The following is a 21,709-nucleotide window of genomic DNA, read 5'->3' on the forward strand; positions in this document are numbered from 1 at the left end:
TTTGAAATTTTTGTTAAATACCGTAATAATTATGCGCAAAATATCCGCACCCTAAGAACCGATTCAAAATTAAAAGTACAGAACTGAATCTAGATATATAAAAGTTTTAGTATTGAATAGGCCTGGGCATTCGGGGTCCCAATCGGGTTTCGGTTTTATCCATTCGGGTTTCGGTTTTTCGGGTTTATCAAAATCAGCCCCATTCGGATTATATGAAAGTTCGGTTCGGGACCGGTTCGGGTTCTATCGGGTTCGGGTCGGGGTTAGTAAATCTTCAAAGAACCGGCACAACCCAATATACTTTCGGGTTCGGGTCCCAATCGGTTTTTCGGTTTAAAAGTACCTGATTTTTACCTATTTTAGAACTAAAACATGAGTAAAATCGGTTCTTCAATTTAAAAATATCTGATTTGTACCTATTTTGTAACCAAAAGTTAAGTAAAATCGATTCAAAAATAAGGAACATCAACCTTGATCATTCAAAATCAAACGAAAAGTAAACATATTTACTGATAAAAAGAAAACCAAATAAATAAAAGCATAAAACGAAAACCAAGTTCTCATGAAATGAGAAACATTGTTTAACGAAAACAAAATCTAAATCTAAATACTTAAAGATTCAACGGCCAACTTCAACCATCAACCTTCATGCAATAGAACCACCAACATTCATGTAATAGAACCACCAACCTTCATGTAATAGATAAGTATTTTAGATGTTCAATATTTCTTAGTGTATTTTGGATACATATTAGGAATTGAGATCATGTTTGGTATAAGATCTTTTCGAGGTTTTAAATGTTTCGGGTTCTATCGGATATCCATTTAGATTCGGGTTCGGTTCGGATAATACCCATAACCCAAAATACCACAAAACAAGATCCATTCGGTATTTACATCGGGTTCGGATCGGTTCGGATTCATTTTTATCGGATCGGATTCGGTTCGGGTTATCGGATTCGGTTTATTTGCCCAGGCCTAGTATTGAATCTACCCCTGCGAAAAAAATGAAAGTTAAATTATCAACTTCTAAATTTGTTTGAAAAGAACATGATTTTTTTCGTGAATCATTTAAAATTATTTTGACTAACCGTTTTAACTTTTAACATATTTTGACTAAACCGTTTTCAAAACGACATTATAAATTGAAGTTTTAAATGGTCCACGAAAAAAGTTCATGCATTTTTTCAATCAGCTTTGAAGTTTGGTGATTTTTTCTAAAAAATATTCTAATATATTTAATATATATATCTCCAAAATATTAGTTATAAAAATAATTATAATAATTATAGTACTGAAAAACAAAATCATAAATTTAATATGTTTGGGACATTTTGTTATTAGTGCTACTTTGTAATCGGACCCATTAGGGTTTTCTGTGGCTTTTATTTCTTATTTTAGTTTGTACCTATACGCAATAGTTTGTTCCCCCTTGTGGGAGGAATTTGTCGTCGGGAAGTTTCTGGATATTGCCCCTCACATAGCAAAGGTTCATATGGTGGTAAATAAGATCTGGAGCTATGGTGACTCTAACTCTAAAGTAGAGGTGTATGATGTGGATGCTAAAACGATGAGATTCAAGATATCGAGTTTGAAAGCTAGGGAGAAGGTAATCAAAAGAGGGATGTGGAATATTGTGGATGTTCCGATGGTTGTGAAGAAGTGGTCTCCAAAGGTTGAAGAGGAGAAACAGGAAGAAGAAACTATTCCGATGTGGGTTCATTTGAGGAAGATTCCGCTCAGTACGTTCTCGTGGGAGGCTCTTAGTTTCATGACGAGTATTGTGGGGTATCCAGTCAGTCTGCACCCTGAGACAATTGCGTGTTCCAACTTTGATGAGGCTAAAGTTTTTGTCAAAGTTGACATAACAAAAGCTTTATCAAAGGAAATTGATTTCACATGGGGAGGTAAGGAGTTTACGGCAGCTTTCCATTACCCGTGGTTACCATCTAGGTGTAACCTTTGTGAGAAGTGGGGGCACACTGATATGGTATGTGGGATGAAAAGAAGAGAGAAGAAGCCGGAAGAAAATGGGAATAAGGAAGAGAGTCCAACAGCTAAAGTAATGAAGATAGTAGGAGAACTAGAGAAAAGTATTGTTGTTCATGAGAGATCTGTTCAAATAATGGAGGTTGGTACTAGTAGAAAGGAGGTTTCAGAGGTAAAGAAAGCTGATGTAGTGGAAAGTTCGGGTCAGGACTCAGAATTGAGGAAAGGAAATGGTTGGTTGCTAGTATCGCCTGACAAAATTGGCAGAGCTCACTCCACACCGGTGGAAACTAGTGTAGTTCAAATCTCTGCTTCCAAGTTCTCTGTTCTATCCATAGATGTGGAGGAAGGGGAGATAACTGGAAATCAGGAGGATGATGGTATCGAAAATGAGGAGACTGAGGCAGTGAGCATTCTGGAGGGTGATGTGTTTGAAGATGAGATTCTTGATCAAATGGGTATAGAAAAGGATAAGGCGGTTATGCAAAAAGGAGGTAGAAGAGTTCAGAGGGCTAAAGCTCAACAGGTTCAACCTAAGAGTAAAAGGTCCTCTAGACGTAATCTATAATCATGGCAAGTTTCTTCTGGAATGTTAGAGGATTTAATAAAGATTTGAAGCATTCCGTGGTAACTGACTGGGTAAATAATATGGAGATGAAGTTTGGCTGCATTTTAGAGACTAGAGTGAAGGAAGGGAAAGCTGAGAAAATTCTTAAAAAAGTGTTTAGTGGTTGGTCTTCTATAACAAACTATGAAGACAGTAGAGGTGGAAGAATCTGGTTAGTTTGGAGAGACATGATTCGCATGACTCCTGTATATAAGTCTGATCAGATTATAACCTGCTTTGTGGAGATGCAAGGTGAAGAGGGTTTTTATTATTCATGTATATATGCTAGTAACCAAGAAGAGGAGAGGAGGGCGTTGTGGGAAGACTTGGCTCATCACAACAGTTCTTCCAGTTTCAAAGATAAAGCTTGGTTGATTATGGGTGACTTTAATGAAATATTGGATGGTGGAGAGAGTTCAAGATTTGATAACATGAGAAAGGTTTCTAACGGGATGAGCGAGTTTCAGAGATTGGTTTTGCATTGTCAGCTTACCGATATGGCTTACCAAGGGCCAAAGTATACGTGGTGCAACAAGCGGGAAGATGGGATCATTTGTAAGAAGTTGGATAGGGTTCTACTGAATGAAGAGGCGGTTCAGAGGTTCAGCAATGCATATTCTGTTTTTGAACCAGGAGGCTGCTCAGATCATATGCGTTGTACAGTTCAGTTTTTTCCTCCAGGCGAAAAAGTTAGAAGACCTTTCAAGTATGTTAACGCTATAGGTAGTCTTCCTGATTTTCTACCTATGATCCAAGGATATTGGGATTCCACGGCGAGGTTATATCACTCAACTTCTGCGATGTATAGATTCTCAAAGAAGCTAAAGACATTAAAGCCTTTGATTCGAGAGATGGGGAGAAATAAGTTGGGTAATCTCACTGTAAGGGCTAAGGATGCGTACGAAGTATTATGTGAAAAACAGAAAAAGACACTAGTGAACCCAAGTGCTCTAGCAATTCAAGAGGAGGCAGATGCATATGGGAAGTGGTTACATATTGCAAGTTTGGAAGAAGATTTTCTCAAACAAAGAGCAAAGTTACACTGGTTAGATGTGGGAGACAAGAATAACAAGACCTTTCACAGAGCAATAAAAACTCGTCAAGCTCAGAACATGATCAGAGAAATCAGATGTAGAAGTGGAAGAGTAGTAACTACGCATTCTGAGATTAAGCAAGAAGCTGAAAGTTTTTTTGCTGAGTTTCTTAATCACAGACCTGCAAACTATCAAGGTGCTTCGGAGGAAGAGTTACATGAGCTACTCAAGTTTCGCTGCTCATCAGATGATTGTAGACAATTGGAGGCAGTAGTGACAGAGGAGGAGATTCGCAAAGTGCTATTTGCGATGCCAAACAATAAGTCACCAGGGCCAGATGGATACCCAAGTGAATTCTTCAAAACAGTATGGCCGGTAATATCTCAAGACTTCATTATTGCGGTTCAATCTGTCTTCCGATATGGGTTTTTGCCGAAAGGTGTCAACTCCACCATCCTTGCGTTAATTCCCAAGAAGTTAGACTCGATGGAGATGAAGGACTACCGACCTATTGCGTGCTGTAATGTTATCTACAAGGTGGTTTCAAAGATCTTGGCAAATAGACTTAAGAAGCTTCTGCCCCGCTTAATAACAGAGTCGCAATCTGCTTTCATTCAAGGTCGGCTTCTTATGGAAAATGTTCTTCTTGCTTCTGAGTTGGTAAAAGGCTACCACAAAGAAGATATTACTCCGAGATGTCTAATGAAAATAGACATATCAAAAGCGTTCGATTCAGTCCAGTGGGAATTCATATTGAAAAGTATGAAGGTTTGGGGATTTCCGGAGAAATTTATGCATTGGATAAAGCTCTGCATTACTAGTCCATCTTTCTCTGTACAAGTAAACGGTGATCTTGCGGGCTACTTCCAAAGCTCTAGAGGTCTTCGACAGGGTTGCTCATTGTCTCCATACCTTTTTGTGATGTGCATGAATGTGCTGTCACTGAAGATTGATCGTGCTGTGGCTGAAGATAAGTTTGTCTTTCACCCGGGATGTAAAAAGTTGTCGCTCACCCACTTGTGTTTCACAGATGATCTAATGGTCTTTGTAGAAGGTTCTAAAAGATCCATTGAAGGTGCTCTCTCAGTATTTGAACGGTTTGAAAGCTGGTCTGGGCTGAGCATAAGTTTGGAGAAATCAACAATATATATGGCGGGGTTGCAGAAGCAGAGAGAAGTAGTATCTTGACGAATTTTCCTTTTGCAGTGGGTGAGCTTCCAGTGAAATATTTGGGGTTGCCTCTAATGACTCAAGCCATGAGGAAACAAGATTATCTCCCTCTACTGGAGAAAATCAGGAGTAGGATCTGTACCTGGACGTGTAGGTTCCTGTCTTACGCAGGAAGATTGCAATTGATAAACTCAGTTCTTATGAACATTGTGAACTTCTGGACATCAGTTTTCAGGCTACCAAGTGCGTGTGTTAAAGAAGTGGAGCAAATTTGTGCTGCTTTTCTTTGGACCGGTCCTTCACTTAAAACTTCAAGCACTAAAGTGGCTTGGAAAGAGGTTTGTAGTCTGAAGAGTGAAGGTGGGTTGGGAATTAGAGAGTTGAAAGAAGTAAACAAGGTGTATGGGCTTAAACTGATATGGAGGATGCTGGCTGGAGATTCTTTGTGGGGTAAATGGATTAAAGATAATCTGCTTAAAGGGAGAAGTTTTTGGGAGCTAAATTCAAAAATGCAGAATGGATCTTGGATGTGGCATAAAATGTTGAAGCTGAGACCAGAAGCGAAGAGGTTTTATCAGAAAGAGTTGGGCAATGGTAGAAATATTTCCTTCTGGTTTGATTCATGGTCGAAGCGAGGTCCTATTTTTGATCTGTTAGGCCCGAGAGGTATCATCGATATGGGAGTGGGCAGAAATGCTACATTGGAAGAGGCAGCGCAAAATGTACGTCGAAGGAGGAGACATCGAACTGCTCTGCTTAATGACATTGAGGGAGAGTTGAATGTCATTGGGTGTAAATTGTGCCCTGAGAAAGAAGATACCAGTATTTGGAGAGGAAAATCAGGTTTCAAACAGAAATTCTCTTCGCGAGATACTTGGCTATTATTAAGAGAGAGTAAACCGTTCTGTTCTTGGTCCAAAGGTGTCTGGTTTCCTCAAGCCACTCCCAAATTTGCATTTATAACTTGGCTCTCAATCAAGAACAAATTATCTACATTGGACAGAGTATCCAAATGGAGTCAAGGAGTTGATACTACTTGTGTTCTATGTAAGAATGCTGCAGAAACGAGAAGCCATCTATTCTTTGAATGTGAGTATACTTCTCAGATATGGGAGTTCATCGTAAAGGGAGTCTTGGGAAGTTCATACACTAATGTTTGGTCTGAGATTTTGTTGATCATTGCGGATGATAAGAGGGAGAAGATGAGTAGATTCTGTATACGGTATACTTTTCAGTCAGTATTATATGCAGTCTGGAGTGAGCGTAACAGATTGATGCATGGCGAGAAGCTGTTACCTATGCCAGTAATCAAAAAGCTAGTCGACAAGGGAATAAGAAACAAGATTACTTTGATGAGAAGAGATGGAGCAAAGGGAATGGAGCAGCTAATGCAATATTGGTTTCTTACTAGATTGTAAATAGAAAGCTATATGTAGAAAGGGGGGGGGGGGGGGGGGGGGTAGTAAAGTTCTCATATAAGAAAGGAAGCACAAGTTGTATACAGGCTTTTTTGAATCAATTTAACATTAATTCAAAAAAAAAAAACTAACTTATTTAAGAGGATTTTATATTTTTAATGAAGTTTGGCTAGTTCAATTAGTATGGTTAATTTCATTTGGTTTAATAAAATTTAAGATGGGTTCCGTTGTGTGTAGAGGTGGACATCATTACTCGATATTCGTTTTATACTCGTGATTTGACTCGTATTCGCCTTAAAAAACCGAGTACTTACTGTTAACAAGGCAAGTATTTACTACTTGCAAAGACAAGACAAATATCAAATATCGTTTCATTTTTTGATATTTGCCTCGTTATTCGTTACTTATTACTCGTTTTATAACATACTAGTTACTTGCTAAATAATACTTGTTACTTGCCTCCTACAGAATTGGTTAGAGTTGGTTCCAAGTAACAGGCTAGATGGAAGCTAGATTCTTCTCTTTTATTTACTTTACACAAATATATTTTTTATAGTCTGATTCTTTTGTAAATGTAATTCTTCATCGTAATAGATCAATAAATTTAAAATTTCGTCAAAAAAAAATATTTGTTACTTGCAATATAAGATTCATCATATTATCACTTATGTTTGGTTTGCATTTACGAACTTTTTATTGCATGAACAAAACGTTTTTTTCTTGCAGGAGCAAAACATGACTAAGAAGTAGATAATTTTTTTTTTGAAGCATCGAAGTAAAATGGAAGAACAATGAGTTTCGTATGATCTTTCAATATTTTGAATGCTTATTTTCATTTTTGTCTACTTCCTTGAAAATTCATGTGACTTTTAGATGATAAAATTTTAGAATATGTGTTTTTTTGTATGTAATCAAAAGATAATTACTTGGTTTAACAATTAACGAGGCAAGGCAAGCCAAGGCAAATTATCAAAAGAAATTTCCAGTACTTCAAGTAAGTCAAGTATGGTCCTAACAAAAATTACTCCGACAAAGCCAAGTCAAGTATGGGTTCCGTTGTGTATTGTAGAAATTTTAAGTCGATTGCAGATTCAGAAACTGCAATTCGGTTTGAGCATTTTGGTTCGGTTCACAAGCGATAGAATTGGTTTAATATCCAAAGGGGGAAGGGAGACACAGACATGGTTTGACTCTTTCTCTCTCTCGTGTCATCAGAAAGAGAGAGAAGCTAAAGAATGGCGCACGCGACTCTCTCTCACTCCCTCATCCTCTCTTCCTCCAGGTTTTACCTCCCTCCCTCCCTCACTCTCCTCTTCAAATGCACTTGGATTCCATTTTTGATTCTTCTGCTTCCAGGTTCTCTCGTCTCGGCTACAGCACCAGATTTCTCAGACACCCAAACCCTCTTTCTCTCCCCCTAACCAGACAAAGATTCCGATGTTATTGCTCCGACCAGACTTCTCCTTCTGTAAGGTAAAATTTCATGTCTCTGGCTTCTTGTTAATTGCATTCTTTTGATTCCATGTAGTTTTAGCAGGAAACGTGTGGTCTCTGGAGTCCAGCCTACAGGCTCAATTCACCTGGGAAACTATCTAGGCGCTATCAAGAACTGGGTCGCCCTTCAGGTACGTACCTCCACTATTGTTCTAAAGTTCAAGGTTTTAATGGAATGCGTTTATTTTTTTTGGCTACAAATATTTATCAACTCTTTTGTTTCAGGCTTTATGTGTTTATATGTCTGCAGGATACATATGAAACACTCTTTTTCATTGTAGACCTTCATGCGGTATGTACCAATCAAAACCTTTCAAAAGTTTTAAGTATAGGTAATACTTCCTTGTGTTTAGTTTATCTGTCTTGACCAATGTAGATAACACTACCATATGACCCGCTAGAACTAAGAAAGGCTACTAGGGATACCGCAGCGCTCTATCTAGCATGTGGTGTTGACATTTCTAAGGTTCGTTTTTTTTTGTTTTTTAGCTCTTTATGTGAAGATCTGTAATAACTTATCAAAGAGTGTCCTTGTAGGCTTCGGTGTTTGTGCAATCTCACGTCCGCGCTCATGTGGACTTAATGTGGCTTTTGAGTTCATCCACACCTATTGGTTGGCTACAGAAAATGACTCAGTTCAAAGAAAAATCTCGCAAGGAGGTGCGTTTTATGTTTTTGTTTCCTCATGTTATGTGACTGTATACATACAGGATTCTGTTTACTGATTCCATTTTGATTTTGATCTCTTTTTTTTGCGTGGCAGGGGGGTGAGAATGCTTCTGTGTCTTTGTTAACATATCCAGTTCTGATGGCTGCTGATATCCTCTTGTATAAGGTGAGTGTCATCTGAAAAATTGTGTAATAAAGAAGGAACACTAGTAAAATAAAAGAAATGCTTTTTTGCAGTCGGATTTTGTCCCTGTGGGTGAGGACCAGAAGCAGCATTTAGAGCTTGCCCGCGACCTGGCACAGCGTGTGAATAATTTATATGGTGGAAGGAAGTGGAAGAAGCTTGGAGGGTATATAAATCTTGCTTTCTTCATTTTAGAATATTAAGTATACTGTTCAATTCAATTGCTGATGATCTTCGCTTTTTACATGCTTCCTAATGGCTTAATTTCCCTTAGGCGTGGTGGTTCGATCTTTAAGGTGAGACTTTCCAAATGCTTTGTCTATGCTCATTAATTTTGTTGATTATCACAGATGGTTAATCGGTTTAATAAACTATCCTGTTTTGTAGATACCAGAACCACTCATACCACAAGTTGGAGCCCGAGTTATGTCTCTTACAGATGGTCGTTCCAAGGTAGAAATGTTTTCTAAACTAAAGCTTTTGTTGTTTTTATTTTCTTTCTGCATTCAGCAGTTGCGTCACTGTTGGTCCTAGTGTTAAAGAAATAAATCACATTTTAAACGTATCCTATTGGAAATATGTTGTGGTTATTGTTAAGTTGTAATGATTAACACTTCTGTGACTTGCGTCCCTACATGTGGTCCGGATACAGTTCTGTAGTCAGATAATTTTAGAGGAATTCCTTACCGTCATTGTAATCTTGTAGATGTCCAAGTCTGCACCTTCTGATCAGTCCCGGATCAATCTCCTCGACTCAAAAGATGTAAGTAAAATTAACTGGCCGTTGTCACCATCTATATGAAAGCTGTGAAAACTCTTTAGTTTACAATGACATACAACCCATATATGCTCAAGCTCTCAGATAAATATGTGTGCCTGGTGATTAGTAATGTACACACACACATATTCTTGTAGAGTTCTGTCATGTTGGCTGTAAGTGAAGTTCGTCTGCTACTAAATCTAAATTCATCCTCTCAAAAATTATGTAGTTGATTGCGGATAAGATAAAACGGTGCAAGACAGATTCATTTGTAGGGTGAGTGCTAATTATTTTCTCTTTCTTGTTACTATTTTAGCTTAAAATTGAGATATCTAAATTCAAAAGTTCATGTTTCCAACAGCCTTGAATATGACAATGCCGAGAGACCAGAGTGCAACAATCTCCTCTCTGTATATCAGATTGTCTCTGGCAAGACAAAAGATGTATGAAGAAAAGAAATAATTGGTTTTGAATCTTAAAGATTGCTTTACTTTCTCGTTTTAGTCATAATCATAATCACCGGGGAACATTTTTTGCAGGAAGTGATGGAGGAATGCAAAGATATGAGCTGGGGCACATTTAAGCCTCTCCTTACGGATGCTGTGGTCGAGCATCTTAGTCCAATCCAGGTCTCTGCAAAGTCAAAAACTTTTAAACTCAATCAATTACCTTCAAGTTTAAGTTCATCCGCGTAATGTGGTATTTGGTTTGGTATATGTTTTGGTATGCAGGTCCGTTATCAAGAGATAACAGCAGAGTCAGCGTATTTGGATAAAGTATTGACAGAAGGTGCGGACAAAGCCACGGAGATAGCAGAAGTCACAATTCGCAATTTGAAACAGGCGATGGGGTTCTATATATGAGGAGCAACGGTTGGTTTCTAAGTTCCAAGTTTTTAAAAAAGAGTACGATTCTTTATTCTTGAATTAATTCAACAATTTGTCAAATTAACAATTCGTTTTGTTACTTGATATATCAAATGATAGTCACAGTTGCTTGCAATAGCGTCGACTTGTGGAAGCTGTCGTCCAAAGCAAGTAATGTACAAGAGTGGTTCGCCACGAGACCTCCATCAGGAAGCCTATATAACGGCACTAATGCACACATGTACTACATAAAAAAATAGAAGCATATTATGGCAAAAACGTTTTTGGTCTGCATAATAGGTCTTATATTCAATTCAGTTCAAAAAAAAAAAATCACAAAAATCAGGTTCTTGACTAGGGTGCTTTTTTGGTCTATACAGCAAATATATATTTTGATTACCACCTAGCTATATTGGATCAATGGCGAATTTAGGGATGTTTATCTGGCAACAGATGAAGTAAACACACACATGTGGGTGTTGTTCTGAATCAACAGGTTTTTGCCATAATATAGAGACAAACATAAAAAGAAACTCACTAAGCGAAGCCGGAAAAGTGAAAACTAAGACCATGATAAACCAAACTACATACAAAACCAGAATATTTTTATCAAAACAAAAACGAGAATATTGGGAGCTAGGTTGCTTTCTCCGCAAGCTTCTTTCTCTGCAGTTTACTTGGTTTGGTTGATTCATTGTCCTCTTCGAGCAGCTTGGGTTTTAAAACGGCTATAATAAATATAACTCGATACGTTAGTTTCATTTAATTTTGGTGATTTCTCCAGACCATTTCATTATTATAAATAGAGTTTTTGTATTCTTACAAATTCAGAACATTACCTTTTAGCCTTTAGCATTGTGGAGCTTCTGCGTTCGTTTCGACCAAAAACGTTCATGAACCACTCTTGTTTGCATGAGAACAATATGTACCCAATCGTCAATCCAAATACAACACCAGGTCCAAATCCTATCGCAGCTGCCACCCAACTCACCACCTCTTCTTTTTCTTCCTCTGGCTTCGACTTTTCATGCTGCTGTGGTGCAGGCGCGTGGATATCTCTGCAAACTTCATCGAGAGCCGGACCAAAGAGTCCAGAGTTCTCCTCGTACGAAGAGCACTTTTGTCTCCGAAACTGAGTGCCTCCTGGTACTAGACCAACAAGCTGATTGTGAGAAAAGTTCATGTAGGAAAGATACGAGAGGCTCCCTAGCTCTTGTGGAATTTCTCCGGAAAGCTTGTTTTGGGAAACGTCCAGTGACTCGAGAGCTGTCAAGTTTCCCATAGATGATGGGATGTGATGGGTGAAAGCGTTGTATGATAAGTTGAGCACATGAAGCTCTTTTAATGCACCGATGGACCGTGGAATCTCTCCTTCAAGCTTGTTTCCGGAGAAGTCGAGTGCGGTGTAGATTTTAAGAATACGTACCAGCTCCATCTCTATACCTTTATTCGTCAAAACCATTGAGTCATGATAATAGCCAAAAGAATCTCCCATGTACTTTTCTTTAGACCGATCTTCGTTAGCCTTAAGTGATGACATGGCACTCCAGTTCACAAAGTAATTTGAAGGCAAAGTTCCTGTTGAGAACAAAAGCTGATTAATTTAGGAAACTTAAGAGCAAAAAAAAACGAATTGATACAAATATATCCGTTTAGGATTGTATATTGATCATATGAATGAATAAATTTACAATATTTTCCGAATTTATTATAACAGTCTCAAAATCTTATTTTCTTTTACAAAAATAATTTTCATAATCGTAAAAAGCGTACCATTGAAGTGATTATCTGATACGTCTATGATTCTCAACGTAGGAAATGAGGCTTGATGTACCGGTCCATGAAATTCATTGGAGCGTAAGACAAGAACTTGAAGATGTTTTAGGGAACTCAACCAGACAGGAAAGGTGTCACTGATTCTGTTGCTTTCCACATTCAAAACTTCAAGAGTTGAGAAATGGATCAAAGATCTTGGAAGCTTACCCGTGAGTTGGTTATGCCCGACATCAAGCGACCTTAGACTTGCAAATGTGTTATTTGGAAGATCTCCACTAAGATGATTCTGACGAAGGTTTAAAAATGAAAGATTGCTCTTGAGGTTTCCCATACAATGAGGGATGGCACCATTGAGGTTATTGCTAGACAAATCAAGAGTGATTAGAGAGCGCATATCACATATGAAAGAGGGAATCTCGCCCGTGAAATTGTTATTTGAGCCAACCAAGTACTGCATAGATAGTCCAAGTTTCGTTGATCTTTCAAAACCAATGAACATGTTGTAGGAAAGATCCACAAAATTCAAAGTTGGTAGTGTCCATAGCCATCCAGGAACATGACCTTTGATTTTGTTGTTGGAAATGTCAAGATTCATCAATTTTTTTTGGGTTCTTAAGAGCTCAGGAAACTCGGTGATACCGCATCCTGACATGTACAACTGGCTTATCATTTGCAAATGATGATTCACACCTGAACTTTTGTTGGTGGTTGAAACATGGTTCCCAGAGAGATCCAGTAAAAAGATTGACTTGAGATTCGAGTGTAAGATTGCATTCAAGTCAACAGTAGTGGGGGTGTTTAAATGGGATATATTAAGAAGTTGAAGCAACTTGAGATTCGAGAAGACACTAAAGTCAACCGGGCCTTGAGTGTTTAAACGAGAAAGGTCAAGGTCTTGAAGGTTTACTAATTTGGAAATGGATTTTGGGATTGGTCCTATGAAGTTGTTATCGCCAAGGACTAATGATGTTAGTTTAGATGGTGAAGATATATTGCCAAATTCAAGAGTACCTTTGAGTTGGTTATCTCTCAAATCAACATAAGTCAAAGAAGGAATAGTGAATAGAGAAGAAGAAAGAGTTCCACTAAAAGAGTTGTCCCATGCCTCAAAGTACTCCAAGTTGTAGAGTGAACTCATGTTAGAAGGAAGTGTGCCAGTAAATTGATTGTGGGAGAGATATAAATCCGATAACATTTCAAGATTGAGAAGGGAATGTGGGAAGTTGCCACTAAGTTTATTGAATTCAACGCTTAAGAGGTTCAACTGGTTCATACTGCCAAAAGATGGCAACTCACCAATGAAATCATTACCAGAAAGATCAAGAATGGTAAGATGTGAAAGATTTCCAACTGAAGAAGGGATCCAACCACTAAAATAATTTTTAGAAAGGTCGAGAATGGTAAGATGAGAAAAATTTCCAATAGAAGGTGAGATGTGACCACTAAAATAATTGTGTGAGAGGTCGAGAGTGGTTAGGTTTTTAACCTTATAAAGACTGCTATTGGAATGAAGCCGACCATGGAGGCAGCTGCGACTAAGGTCTAGCTCGATCACTTCCCAAGACTTGGTATCACATGTGATACCATCCCAATCGCAACAGTCAATATTAACTGCCCATGAATCCGTCTTGGGACGAATGCCGTCCAAACAAGGTTTCTTTATCTCAAACTCGTTCTTGAACTTGAGAAGTGCATCTCTTTGTACAGGATGACACAAGTGTCGAGCAGGAGCTGTAAACACGGCCGTGAAATTATAAATGAAAAAGAGAAGAGAAGGAAGAGTAATATGAATGATACTCCTTGAATTCCAAGAGCCTTTCATTTTTTTTCTTCTATTTATGATAGTTTGGCTGAATATTAACAATGAAAAAGCAGAGATGAAAATTTGAGATGGTATTATGGTTGCATACTTGCATGACCATCTATTTATATATACATAATTATATAATATATTGCATAAAGATAAATTAAATCAAGTTGACTCACTAATAGTTTTTCTACCAAGTCTTCTTGAAGTTGGAAAGGGTAGGTGAAAAGTCTTTTGTGTTGAATTCTCGATTTTTATACATTTTGGTTGTTTTACTGGAAAGTTCATATGTCCTTGTCTAAAACCAACTGCAAGCTAACATATTCCACAAAAGAGAAGAATAACAAAAATGTAAACAGTACAATCACGAAGACTCAAATTTTTTTTTTGAAGAAATAAATTATAAATCAGCTCGATAGACGGGAATAGGTTTCGGTTACAAGCTCGATTCAAACAAAAGCTTCCTAGTCTACTAATTACAATATTAGCTTCGCCCACCCACTAAACCCGTCACATTCCGCTAGTCTGTTTTTAGCAAACATAAAAAATCGATTTCTGTTCTCAACCGTCATCGATGATCACGAAAAAGTGAGGTTCTCCTTGTCGTCTCGGATGCCGGGAGTTCCCGTGTCGTCTATGGAGTAGCTAGGTCTCGATGATCTTCTCGAAACTTATAACCGTCACCTCCATAACACACAAACGCTATCGAAGAAGGGATTTAGAACACAAACTATTGAAAACCGATCCAAAACCCGCTATACAGACTTCGAGAGCGCCAAACCGGTCAATGGCCTAGAGACGTGAGGACCCCAAGCCACGAACGCGAGGACCCCAATGTAAACAGTACAATCACGAAGACTCAATTATGCTTGATCAAAGAAATATAGGAAGAGTTAATCTAATAATAAATATTTTTTCCACAACGCCTTCATGAAACTTTTGAGCTATGAAAGATTTGAACTCATCATAAGGTGAGCTAAATTGAACGGGATAATTCGTTTTGCAACCCCCTATATAATCTACATATCCGAACATGTCTTTAAAACGAAACTAAACCATACTGGCTATGCATGGCGTGTCACGTATGCGTATAATTTAGTTTGTGTTCACCAAATGTCTCATGGTCTAATCAACCTTATTTGAGCTATTCAAAGTACACTCAAAGGTGAGCCTAGGCATGTGGGTTCTAGCAGTTTAAGTAATTCAAGTAGGGCAGTTCAGAATTTGGATATTTCGGTTTGACTCGGAAAAAAGTTTGGGTCAGTTCTTTTCAGTATTTTGTTAGTCCGGTTTAATTTTTCTTTTTTACCAAAATGACTGAATTTTTGTTTCGATTATATTTTGGTTAAATTTAGGTAATTTCAGTTCAAAAATTTGGTTAACAATTTTTTAAAAAATAAATAAATAAACTAACCAATTAACCGAAAACCAAAGTATTTTACAAACTTGCCGAATCGAACCAAACTTCTCATCGAACTAATCGAAATTTCTGTTTGGTTCAAAATCCAGAGGCTTAGTTGAGCCGAGATCAATTGGAATAAACACAGACGAACATAAGTTAAGGCTATCTTTCGTTGAAAGAGGATAGAAAAACTATTGTTTACTGTTTGGTTCACGATAAAACTCAATTCGATAAAAATCTCTCAGTTCGGTTTAAATCTGAATAACCTCGGTTCGATTCGGTTTTGTAGTCTCTCCACACATTTAGCAAAATTGGAGACTAGTGCAGTCTACGCCTCCCCTCCCTCCATGCTCTCTCGTCTCTCCCCAATCCTCCGCCATAACCGTCTCTTCTCCGCAGAAGCGCGTGCGATGACACGCGCCTCTCTTTACCACCACGCCCGTGTCCTCCAGCCCCTACTCGTTCGCTCTTCTCCGAGAATCGCCCTTGCGACCACACCGAATCTTCTCAATGTTTCCTCCTCCGATTCCTCTTCCATGTTCCACCGGAGATTCCACGCCCTACGCAATATCGTCGGAGGAGACTGGAAGCTTCCAAAGCCAGCGGCGGCGGGTCGCGTGTTCGCGGAGAGGAGAGAGTACAGGAAGATGAGGAAGAGAGCGCCTAAGAGAAAGCAAGAACTCGAGCTCAGCGTCAGCATCTGCATCGAAGAGCAGCTTCCTGACGATACCGAGATTCAGGTTTGTTTGTCTTTGACGCTACTCGAAAATTCAGATTTGGCTTATTATAATCATTCTTTTTGTAGAATATTGCGGAGATGCTTCGTGTCAATGTTCCCATGGCGATGAAGCTGGCGTTCAACGGTTTGAAAGATTCCAAGTATAAAACGAGAGAAACTGATATAGAAGACGTTGGTGGGTTTGAAACCGTTGAGTTATCTGTGATGCTTTGCAACGATGAGTTCATCTGTAAACTCAACAAAGAGTGGAGGGGTGAAGATCATCCTACTGATGTGCTTTCCATGTCGCAGCACGTCCCTGAACTCAAGCTTCCCGTTGTAAGTTAGAGAGAGAGAGAGAGAGATGTTATTTTTTCATTCATTCAGTATGGTTACCAAATAGGGATAAAACTTATCTATACATTGTTCTTGGTGTAGCTTATGATGGGAGATATCGTCATTTCTGTTGAGACTGCTGCAAGGCAGGCTGCTGAGAGAGGTCACTCTCTCCTTGATGAGATACGCATTCTTGTGGTATGTTACTAAGTAAAATGTGGATCCTGGTGTAAATTAGAATTACTAAGAGTTTTGTTTGAATACATTAGTATTCTTTCTATTAGAAGTATAGTTCTTGATCTTTGCTATTCAATGAACCATGTAAGAAGTCAGTGCTGTGTTTCAATAATCTCTAGAAAATTTAAGAAGGGAAGGATCCTTTTTTTAATATATTCTTGATGTGATTTGTGTTGCAGCCTCTTTTTGCTGATACCTTTATGTTTTATCTTAAAGATACATGGGATGTTACACCTACTGGGGTTTGATCATGAGATAAGCGACGAGGCTGAGAAAGAAATGGAGGAGGAAGAGGAGTTGCTGCTAAAGAGCCTTGGGTGGAAAGGGAAAGGACTCATTCAGAGTGCATATGACATTGAGAAAACAGCTAAGCCTCTGCCGGAGAAAGCAGATGGTAATTTTCCTCCTTTTACATTTCTCTTCCTGGTTACTGTTCTGCTTGTTTGTGCTAAGACTAGTGTTAAAAGACAGGAAGAAAGGGGACGGCCTAAGATTCTACAGACCCAAGTTCTCCTATATATTCTGTGATATGGATGGTAAGGTTTACGTATTCAACAATCTGTAGTTGTTGCTTTTTTTGGTTTTCTTCTCTTATCTTATCGGATCATAATGTGAATGTTAGGCACACTGCTTAACAGCAAAAGTCAGATTTCAGAAGCTAATGCGAAAGCTTTAAAAGAAGCCACGCTAAGGGGACTTAAAGTCGTGATAGCAACGGGGAAGGTGAGAAGAGAACAGTATATCCATCTGATAACACTCTTCCCCTTTCTTTTCTGTTACTTGTTCTCCCTCTGAATGTTTTGGAGTTGGCTATGGCTAACATCATTTATTTGTCACAGTCTCGCCCAGGTGCGATGAGAATCTTGAAAATGGCTGATCTAGCTGGACGCGATGGCATTGTTTCAGAGTCCTCTCCAGGCGTATTCGTTCAGGTCTCTTATTTTCCTTGACCAGTAGTGACATGCACATGTCTAATTGTATATCTCTGATTTTCTATATCTCACGGAATCTCTGTTTGATTACAGGGGTTACTTGTTTATGGTAGACAGGGGAAAGAAGTGTATAGAGGAAACTTGGACCGGGATGTCTGCAGAGAGGTAATCCACTAATGATTTATACTATAGCACATTTGTAATTGTCACAAGACTCACAACATTCGTTATAGTCCTCGAACTCAGATATTTAGAAATGTTGATTTGTGATATGCAGACGTGTCTTTATTCTCTGGAGCATGGGATTCCTCTCATTGCATTCAGCCAGGATCGCTGCTTGACATTGTTTGACCATCCTCTTGTCGACTCTCTTCACACAACTTACAATGAGCCAAAGGTAGATTTCTGTGAAAACACAGTTCCCTTCTAGTTTGATTCCTTGTCGGGTTCTTACACAATCTCTAACAGGCCGAGATCATATCGTCGGTTGATCAACTTATAGCTGAAGCTGACATTCAGGTAATTCCTGGAGTCAGAAATTTGATTTTGCTTTCTTGCATCTGTATAACCTATGTACTGACTGATGTTCGGTTCTCTTTGTGTATCTGAAGAAAGTGATATTTATGGACACCACAGAGGGGGTCTCATCTGTTATCCGTCCGTATTGGTCAGAAGCAACGGGAGACCGTGCTAATGTCGTTCAAGCTCAGTCAGACATGTTAGAAATCGTCCCACCCGGAACCTCCAAAGGCAACGGTGTAAAAATGCTGCTCAATCATTTGGGCGTTTCACCGAATGAGGTAAAAAACGAAAACTGGAGATAAATGAATCTTACTCAAAACGAACAGACCTGAAGTTTCTATTTGGTTCTAGTTCGGTAGAGATTTAAGTCAAAATTAGACTGGATTTGTTTCATCTATCTTATTGTATAAAGTAAAGGTAGCTGATGCGGCAAATGGGATTTTTGATCAGATAATGGCGATAGGGGATGGGGAAAATGACATAGAGATGCTGGAACTAGCGTCTTGGGGAGTCGCTATGAGCAACGGTGCAGAAAAGACAAAGGCCGTGGCTGATGTGATTGGTGTGAGCAACGACGAAGACGGTGTTGCTGATGCCATTTACCGATACGCCTTCTGAGTTCTACCCACACCACCACAATTTCACACTCGACTCGAGCTTTTACAACAAGAGATGCCAAATTTCATTTAGATTATTCTTCTGATAGAAAAAAGAAACATTGTTCTATTCTTATTGGGAAATTGATTTATGGCAGAGACTTGTTTTAAGCAATTTATTAAAGTGTGTTTAGGACTACGAGAAGACAACAATACACATGAAAAAATTGATAGAATGATCTTCAACTTTCAAAAATAAACTAAAAATTTTCAAGTAAAAACACGTCGTTTTAATCTTTTAACATTTTGATCAAACATAAATAAAACTGATAAATTTATTAATCAAGCTATTTCAATCCATTCAAAAGAAGTTAACTGTTTAGTGTCGTTAGTTATATTTAACAAAACGAGATCAAAATAACTTGGTTAACACAAATATAAAACTTTTATTCTAGTTTAAAATTTGAAAATTAAACTTGTTTGTTTAGAATGATTTACTTAAAAATTGTAGTTTTTCATCTCGATTAAGTGGCTTACTTAAGAAAATATGTTTTTAAGTAAGCTTAGAAATAATATAATGTTTTAAATTCAAAAATATTATTTCTAAGCTTATTTAAAACATATCTGTTTATTTTATGTTTTTTGTTTTCATAAAATACTAAAACTATGGTTATAATTTTACACTATAAATTATAACGATCAACATATCAGTTAATCTTCAGCCTGCATGATCCCTTATTCAAATGCATGTGACTCTCTACTCTCATCGAGACAGGCCCAACTAGTAGCCCAATTGCCTTAAAGAACGTTGATTTAATTCGAAACGGAATAAGCACGTGTAGGTACCTCGTCAAGGTAACTCCATGCAGAGCTGACACGCCCGCGTGACACTCTGCTCTATTGACTAACTGTCCACTTCACACGCGCACATATCCCGCTTCATCGTTCGCCAAGCCTCTCCTTTTACCTCTCCCATTATATATTCCTCAGCTCTCATTCTTCACAAATCGCAAAATAGCATAAACAAACAAAACAGAAAAAGAGAAAATGGCGGATCTTCATCAACAACATCAGCAACCAATGACGAGAAATCTCCACGAATCATCATCATCACCATCGACAAGACAAACCGTGAGATTCCTAACGGCGGCGACGATCGGCATGTCACTGCTCGTGCTCTCGGGATTAACGCTCACCGGAACCGTGATCGGTCTAGTCGTAGCGACGCCGTTGATGGTTCTGTTTAGCCCCGTGCTTGTGCCTGCGGTGATAACAATGTGCCTTTTGACAGCGGGATTCTTGTTTTCCGGTGGCTGTGGGGTGGCGGCAGCGACGGCTTTATCGTGGATCTATAGGTACGTCACCGGAAAACATCCCATGGGAGCGGATAAAGTGGATTACGCGAGAATGATGATTTCGGAGAAGGCTAAAGAGTTGGGACATTATGCTCAGCCCCAAACGGACCAAACCACAACAGCTCCTTATTAGTCAATAAATGCTATATAGATCTATGCAACTTCTAATTTGTGTTCAATTTTGGATTTTTTTTATGGTTTCAGCTCGCCACCTTAACTTTTCTTTTAATGTTTTAACTTATCCTACGAATGCGTTTTTCTTTCTTTCTTTAAGCCTACGTACTGGCCATCTGTTTGGGACAAAATAGATATGATCTTCTTGGATAAATATATGAAGTTTCTTCCAGATGATATTGTTAATTTTTGAAAAAGATCTGATAATGCTTTGTTTTCAACTAGATGCTGTATAATGAGGCCCCTATGCACTTTTTGTACATGTAAAATAATCCTAACTTAACGAACTATGTTTATCTCCAAATATAATAAATACATGTTTATCTCCAAATATAATTTCAACCGAGTATATATCACTTATACAAAGATATTAACCAACACGTACCAAACATTTTTGGATAAGAGTACTCAATACCCCGTTTAGTGTACGAAAATTTTAAATGTCCAACTTGAATAAAAACGATTGGAAAACCTTTTCGGAAAGAGCTAATTCGTAAAACTATCTGCCACTTGATTTTCGTTTGTTCAAGGCTTTTTCTTCCTGAGAGTGTTTTTTTTTTATGTTACAAGCAGTTATTGTCTCTTCGTTGTACATGTCACAAAGTAAACTTTGATATTTGTCGGTAAGCAATTATTGTGGTACTACGTACAAAACATTTGCTTATACTATTCATAGCTTGGATAACGAGTTGTATAAACTTGAGCTTGGTTTTCGGTGGGTAAATGGTTACAAAAATATTTCGTCAATACCTGAGGTTTAAAGTAAAGTTGCTCCCTCTTTCCCAATATTTTCGTCATATCGTTTAAATAGAAAAGTAAGCGAGGGGAGAATGATATATATATATATATATTTTTTTTTTTTGCAGTGGTCTACCTTTTAAGGATGATATGATTGTTTTTATGAATGGGTCACTGACCCAACATTGCCGTACAGGTTATTAGTTTAAGATTACCGCTTACGAAAAGACACGAGTCATCTTGATTAGTTAAACCCATGTGCTAATAATCCATATCTTTAAACTTGAAGATGAACAAGATTAATAAAACCGTAGATCATGCTTCAAAGCCCATGTGCTAATCCATTTCAAAACTAAAAAGTAAGGAAGGAGAATGTATTAGGGGGGGGTTATTGGTAGTTAAATTTTGAAGGAGTTATAAAATTTAGAAATTCTATTGTTATTAGTTTATGTATTCTTACAATCTTGTTAGAATCCTTTGTTATTGGTTTATTGACTTTTAAATTCCATATAAAATCTTTTGTTATTCAAAAAGTCTAGTTTTTATTGATTTTGTAATTCTAGTAAACTCTCTTGTTATTGGGACATAAATTCTCTCTAATTTTACTCATAACACTCAACTTTACAAATATCATCTATACTCATAAGATTCTTAGAATCTAGGTAACAAAAAACACAAATATACAAGCACAAAAAGTTTTGTATTACATTCTTGTTGTCATGTAAAAGATAATTGTAAAAAGAAATTTAAAGATAGCAAATTTTTTAAAGATAACATGATCAAGAATCATGAAAAAAATCATAGGTTGACCTTAGAAAACTTTAAAAAATCAAACAAGACAAATTCAAATATTTAAAAATCAAAAAAAAAATATTTTAACATCAAATAACTATATTTCTTGAAATAAAAAAATTAGAAGTATTTT

At 37.8% G+C, this 21,709-nt stretch overlaps 4 protein-coding genes across 6 annotated transcripts; 3 read left to right on the plus strand and 1 right to left on the minus strand.

Moving 5' to 3' along the window:
* The first annotated feature begins 7,205 nt into the window (after positions 1-7,205).
* LOC103864695 (tryptophan--tRNA ligase, chloroplastic/mitochondrial) lies at positions 7,206-10,524 on the plus strand. Of its 3 annotated transcripts, XM_009142459.3 has the most exons (16): positions 7,206-7,500; positions 7,575-7,691; positions 7,747-7,843; positions 7,963-8,004; positions 8,089-8,178; positions 8,250-8,372; positions 8,476-8,547; positions 8,619-8,731; positions 8,840-8,861; positions 8,953-9,018; positions 9,272-9,328; positions 9,555-9,601; positions 9,687-9,768; positions 9,865-9,954; positions 10,057-10,197; positions 10,312-10,524. In XM_009142459.3, exons 1-15 carry the CDS (start codon positions 7,454-7,456, stop codon positions 10,186-10,188), a joined length of 1,197 nt encoding a protein of 398 aa, XP_009140707.1. In that variant the 5' UTR covers positions 7,206-7,453; the 3' UTR covers positions 10,189-10,197; positions 10,312-10,524. The 3 variants fall into 3 exon arrangements, with proteins under 3 accessions (XP_009140707.1, XP_009140705.1, XP_009140709.1); XM_009142457.3 differs by having other exon boundaries at positions 7,229-7,500; positions 10,057-10,319; XM_009142461.3 differs by having other exon boundaries at positions 7,253-7,500; positions 7,756-7,843; positions 10,057-10,319.
* A 144-nt stretch (positions 10,525-10,668) lies between these two features.
* Positions 10,669-15,227, minus strand: LOC103864696 (receptor-like protein 32). Its single transcript, XM_009142462.3, has 3 exons — positions 11,965-15,227; positions 11,031-11,769; positions 10,669-10,919 (listed from the first exon to the last, which is right to left on the minus strand). The coding sequence occupies exons 1-3, from the start codon at positions 13,787-13,789 to the stop codon at positions 10,883-10,885; spliced, it is 2,601 nt and encodes an 866-aa protein (XP_009140710.1). The 5' UTR covers positions 13,790-15,227; the 3' UTR covers positions 10,669-10,882.
* A 233-nt stretch (positions 15,228-15,460) lies between these two features.
* On the plus strand, positions 15,461-18,716 carry LOC103864697 (endoribonuclease YBEY, chloroplastic). The gene is made up of 12 exons (XM_009142463.3): positions 15,461-15,916; positions 15,982-16,233; positions 16,333-16,428; positions 16,684-16,861; positions 16,935-17,003; positions 17,090-17,190; positions 17,307-17,399; positions 17,493-17,564; positions 17,677-17,796; positions 17,868-17,918; positions 18,011-18,199; positions 18,372-18,716. Exons 1-12 carry the CDS (start codon positions 15,524-15,526, stop codon positions 18,537-18,539), a joined length of 1,782 nt encoding a protein of 593 aa, XP_009140711.1. The 5' UTR covers positions 15,461-15,523; the 3' UTR covers positions 18,540-18,716.
* Positions 18,717-19,434: 718 nt separating this feature from the next.
* Positions 19,435-21,657, plus strand: LOC103864698 (oleosin 1). Its single transcript, XM_033289695.1, has one exon. The coding sequence runs from the start codon at positions 19,565-19,567 to the stop codon at positions 20,003-20,005; it is 441 nt and encodes a 146-aa protein (XP_033145586.1). The 5' UTR covers positions 19,435-19,564; the 3' UTR covers positions 20,006-21,657.
* The last annotated feature ends 52 nt before the right edge of the window (positions 21,658-21,709 follow it).

The sequence above is a fragment of the Brassica rapa genome, chromosome A04, assembly GCF_000309985.2.
Source record: "Brassica rapa cultivar Chiifu-401-42 chromosome A04, CAAS_Brap_v3.01, whole genome shotgun sequence".
Lineage (NCBI taxonomy): Eukaryota > Viridiplantae > Streptophyta > Magnoliopsida > Brassicales > Brassicaceae > Brassica > Brassica rapa.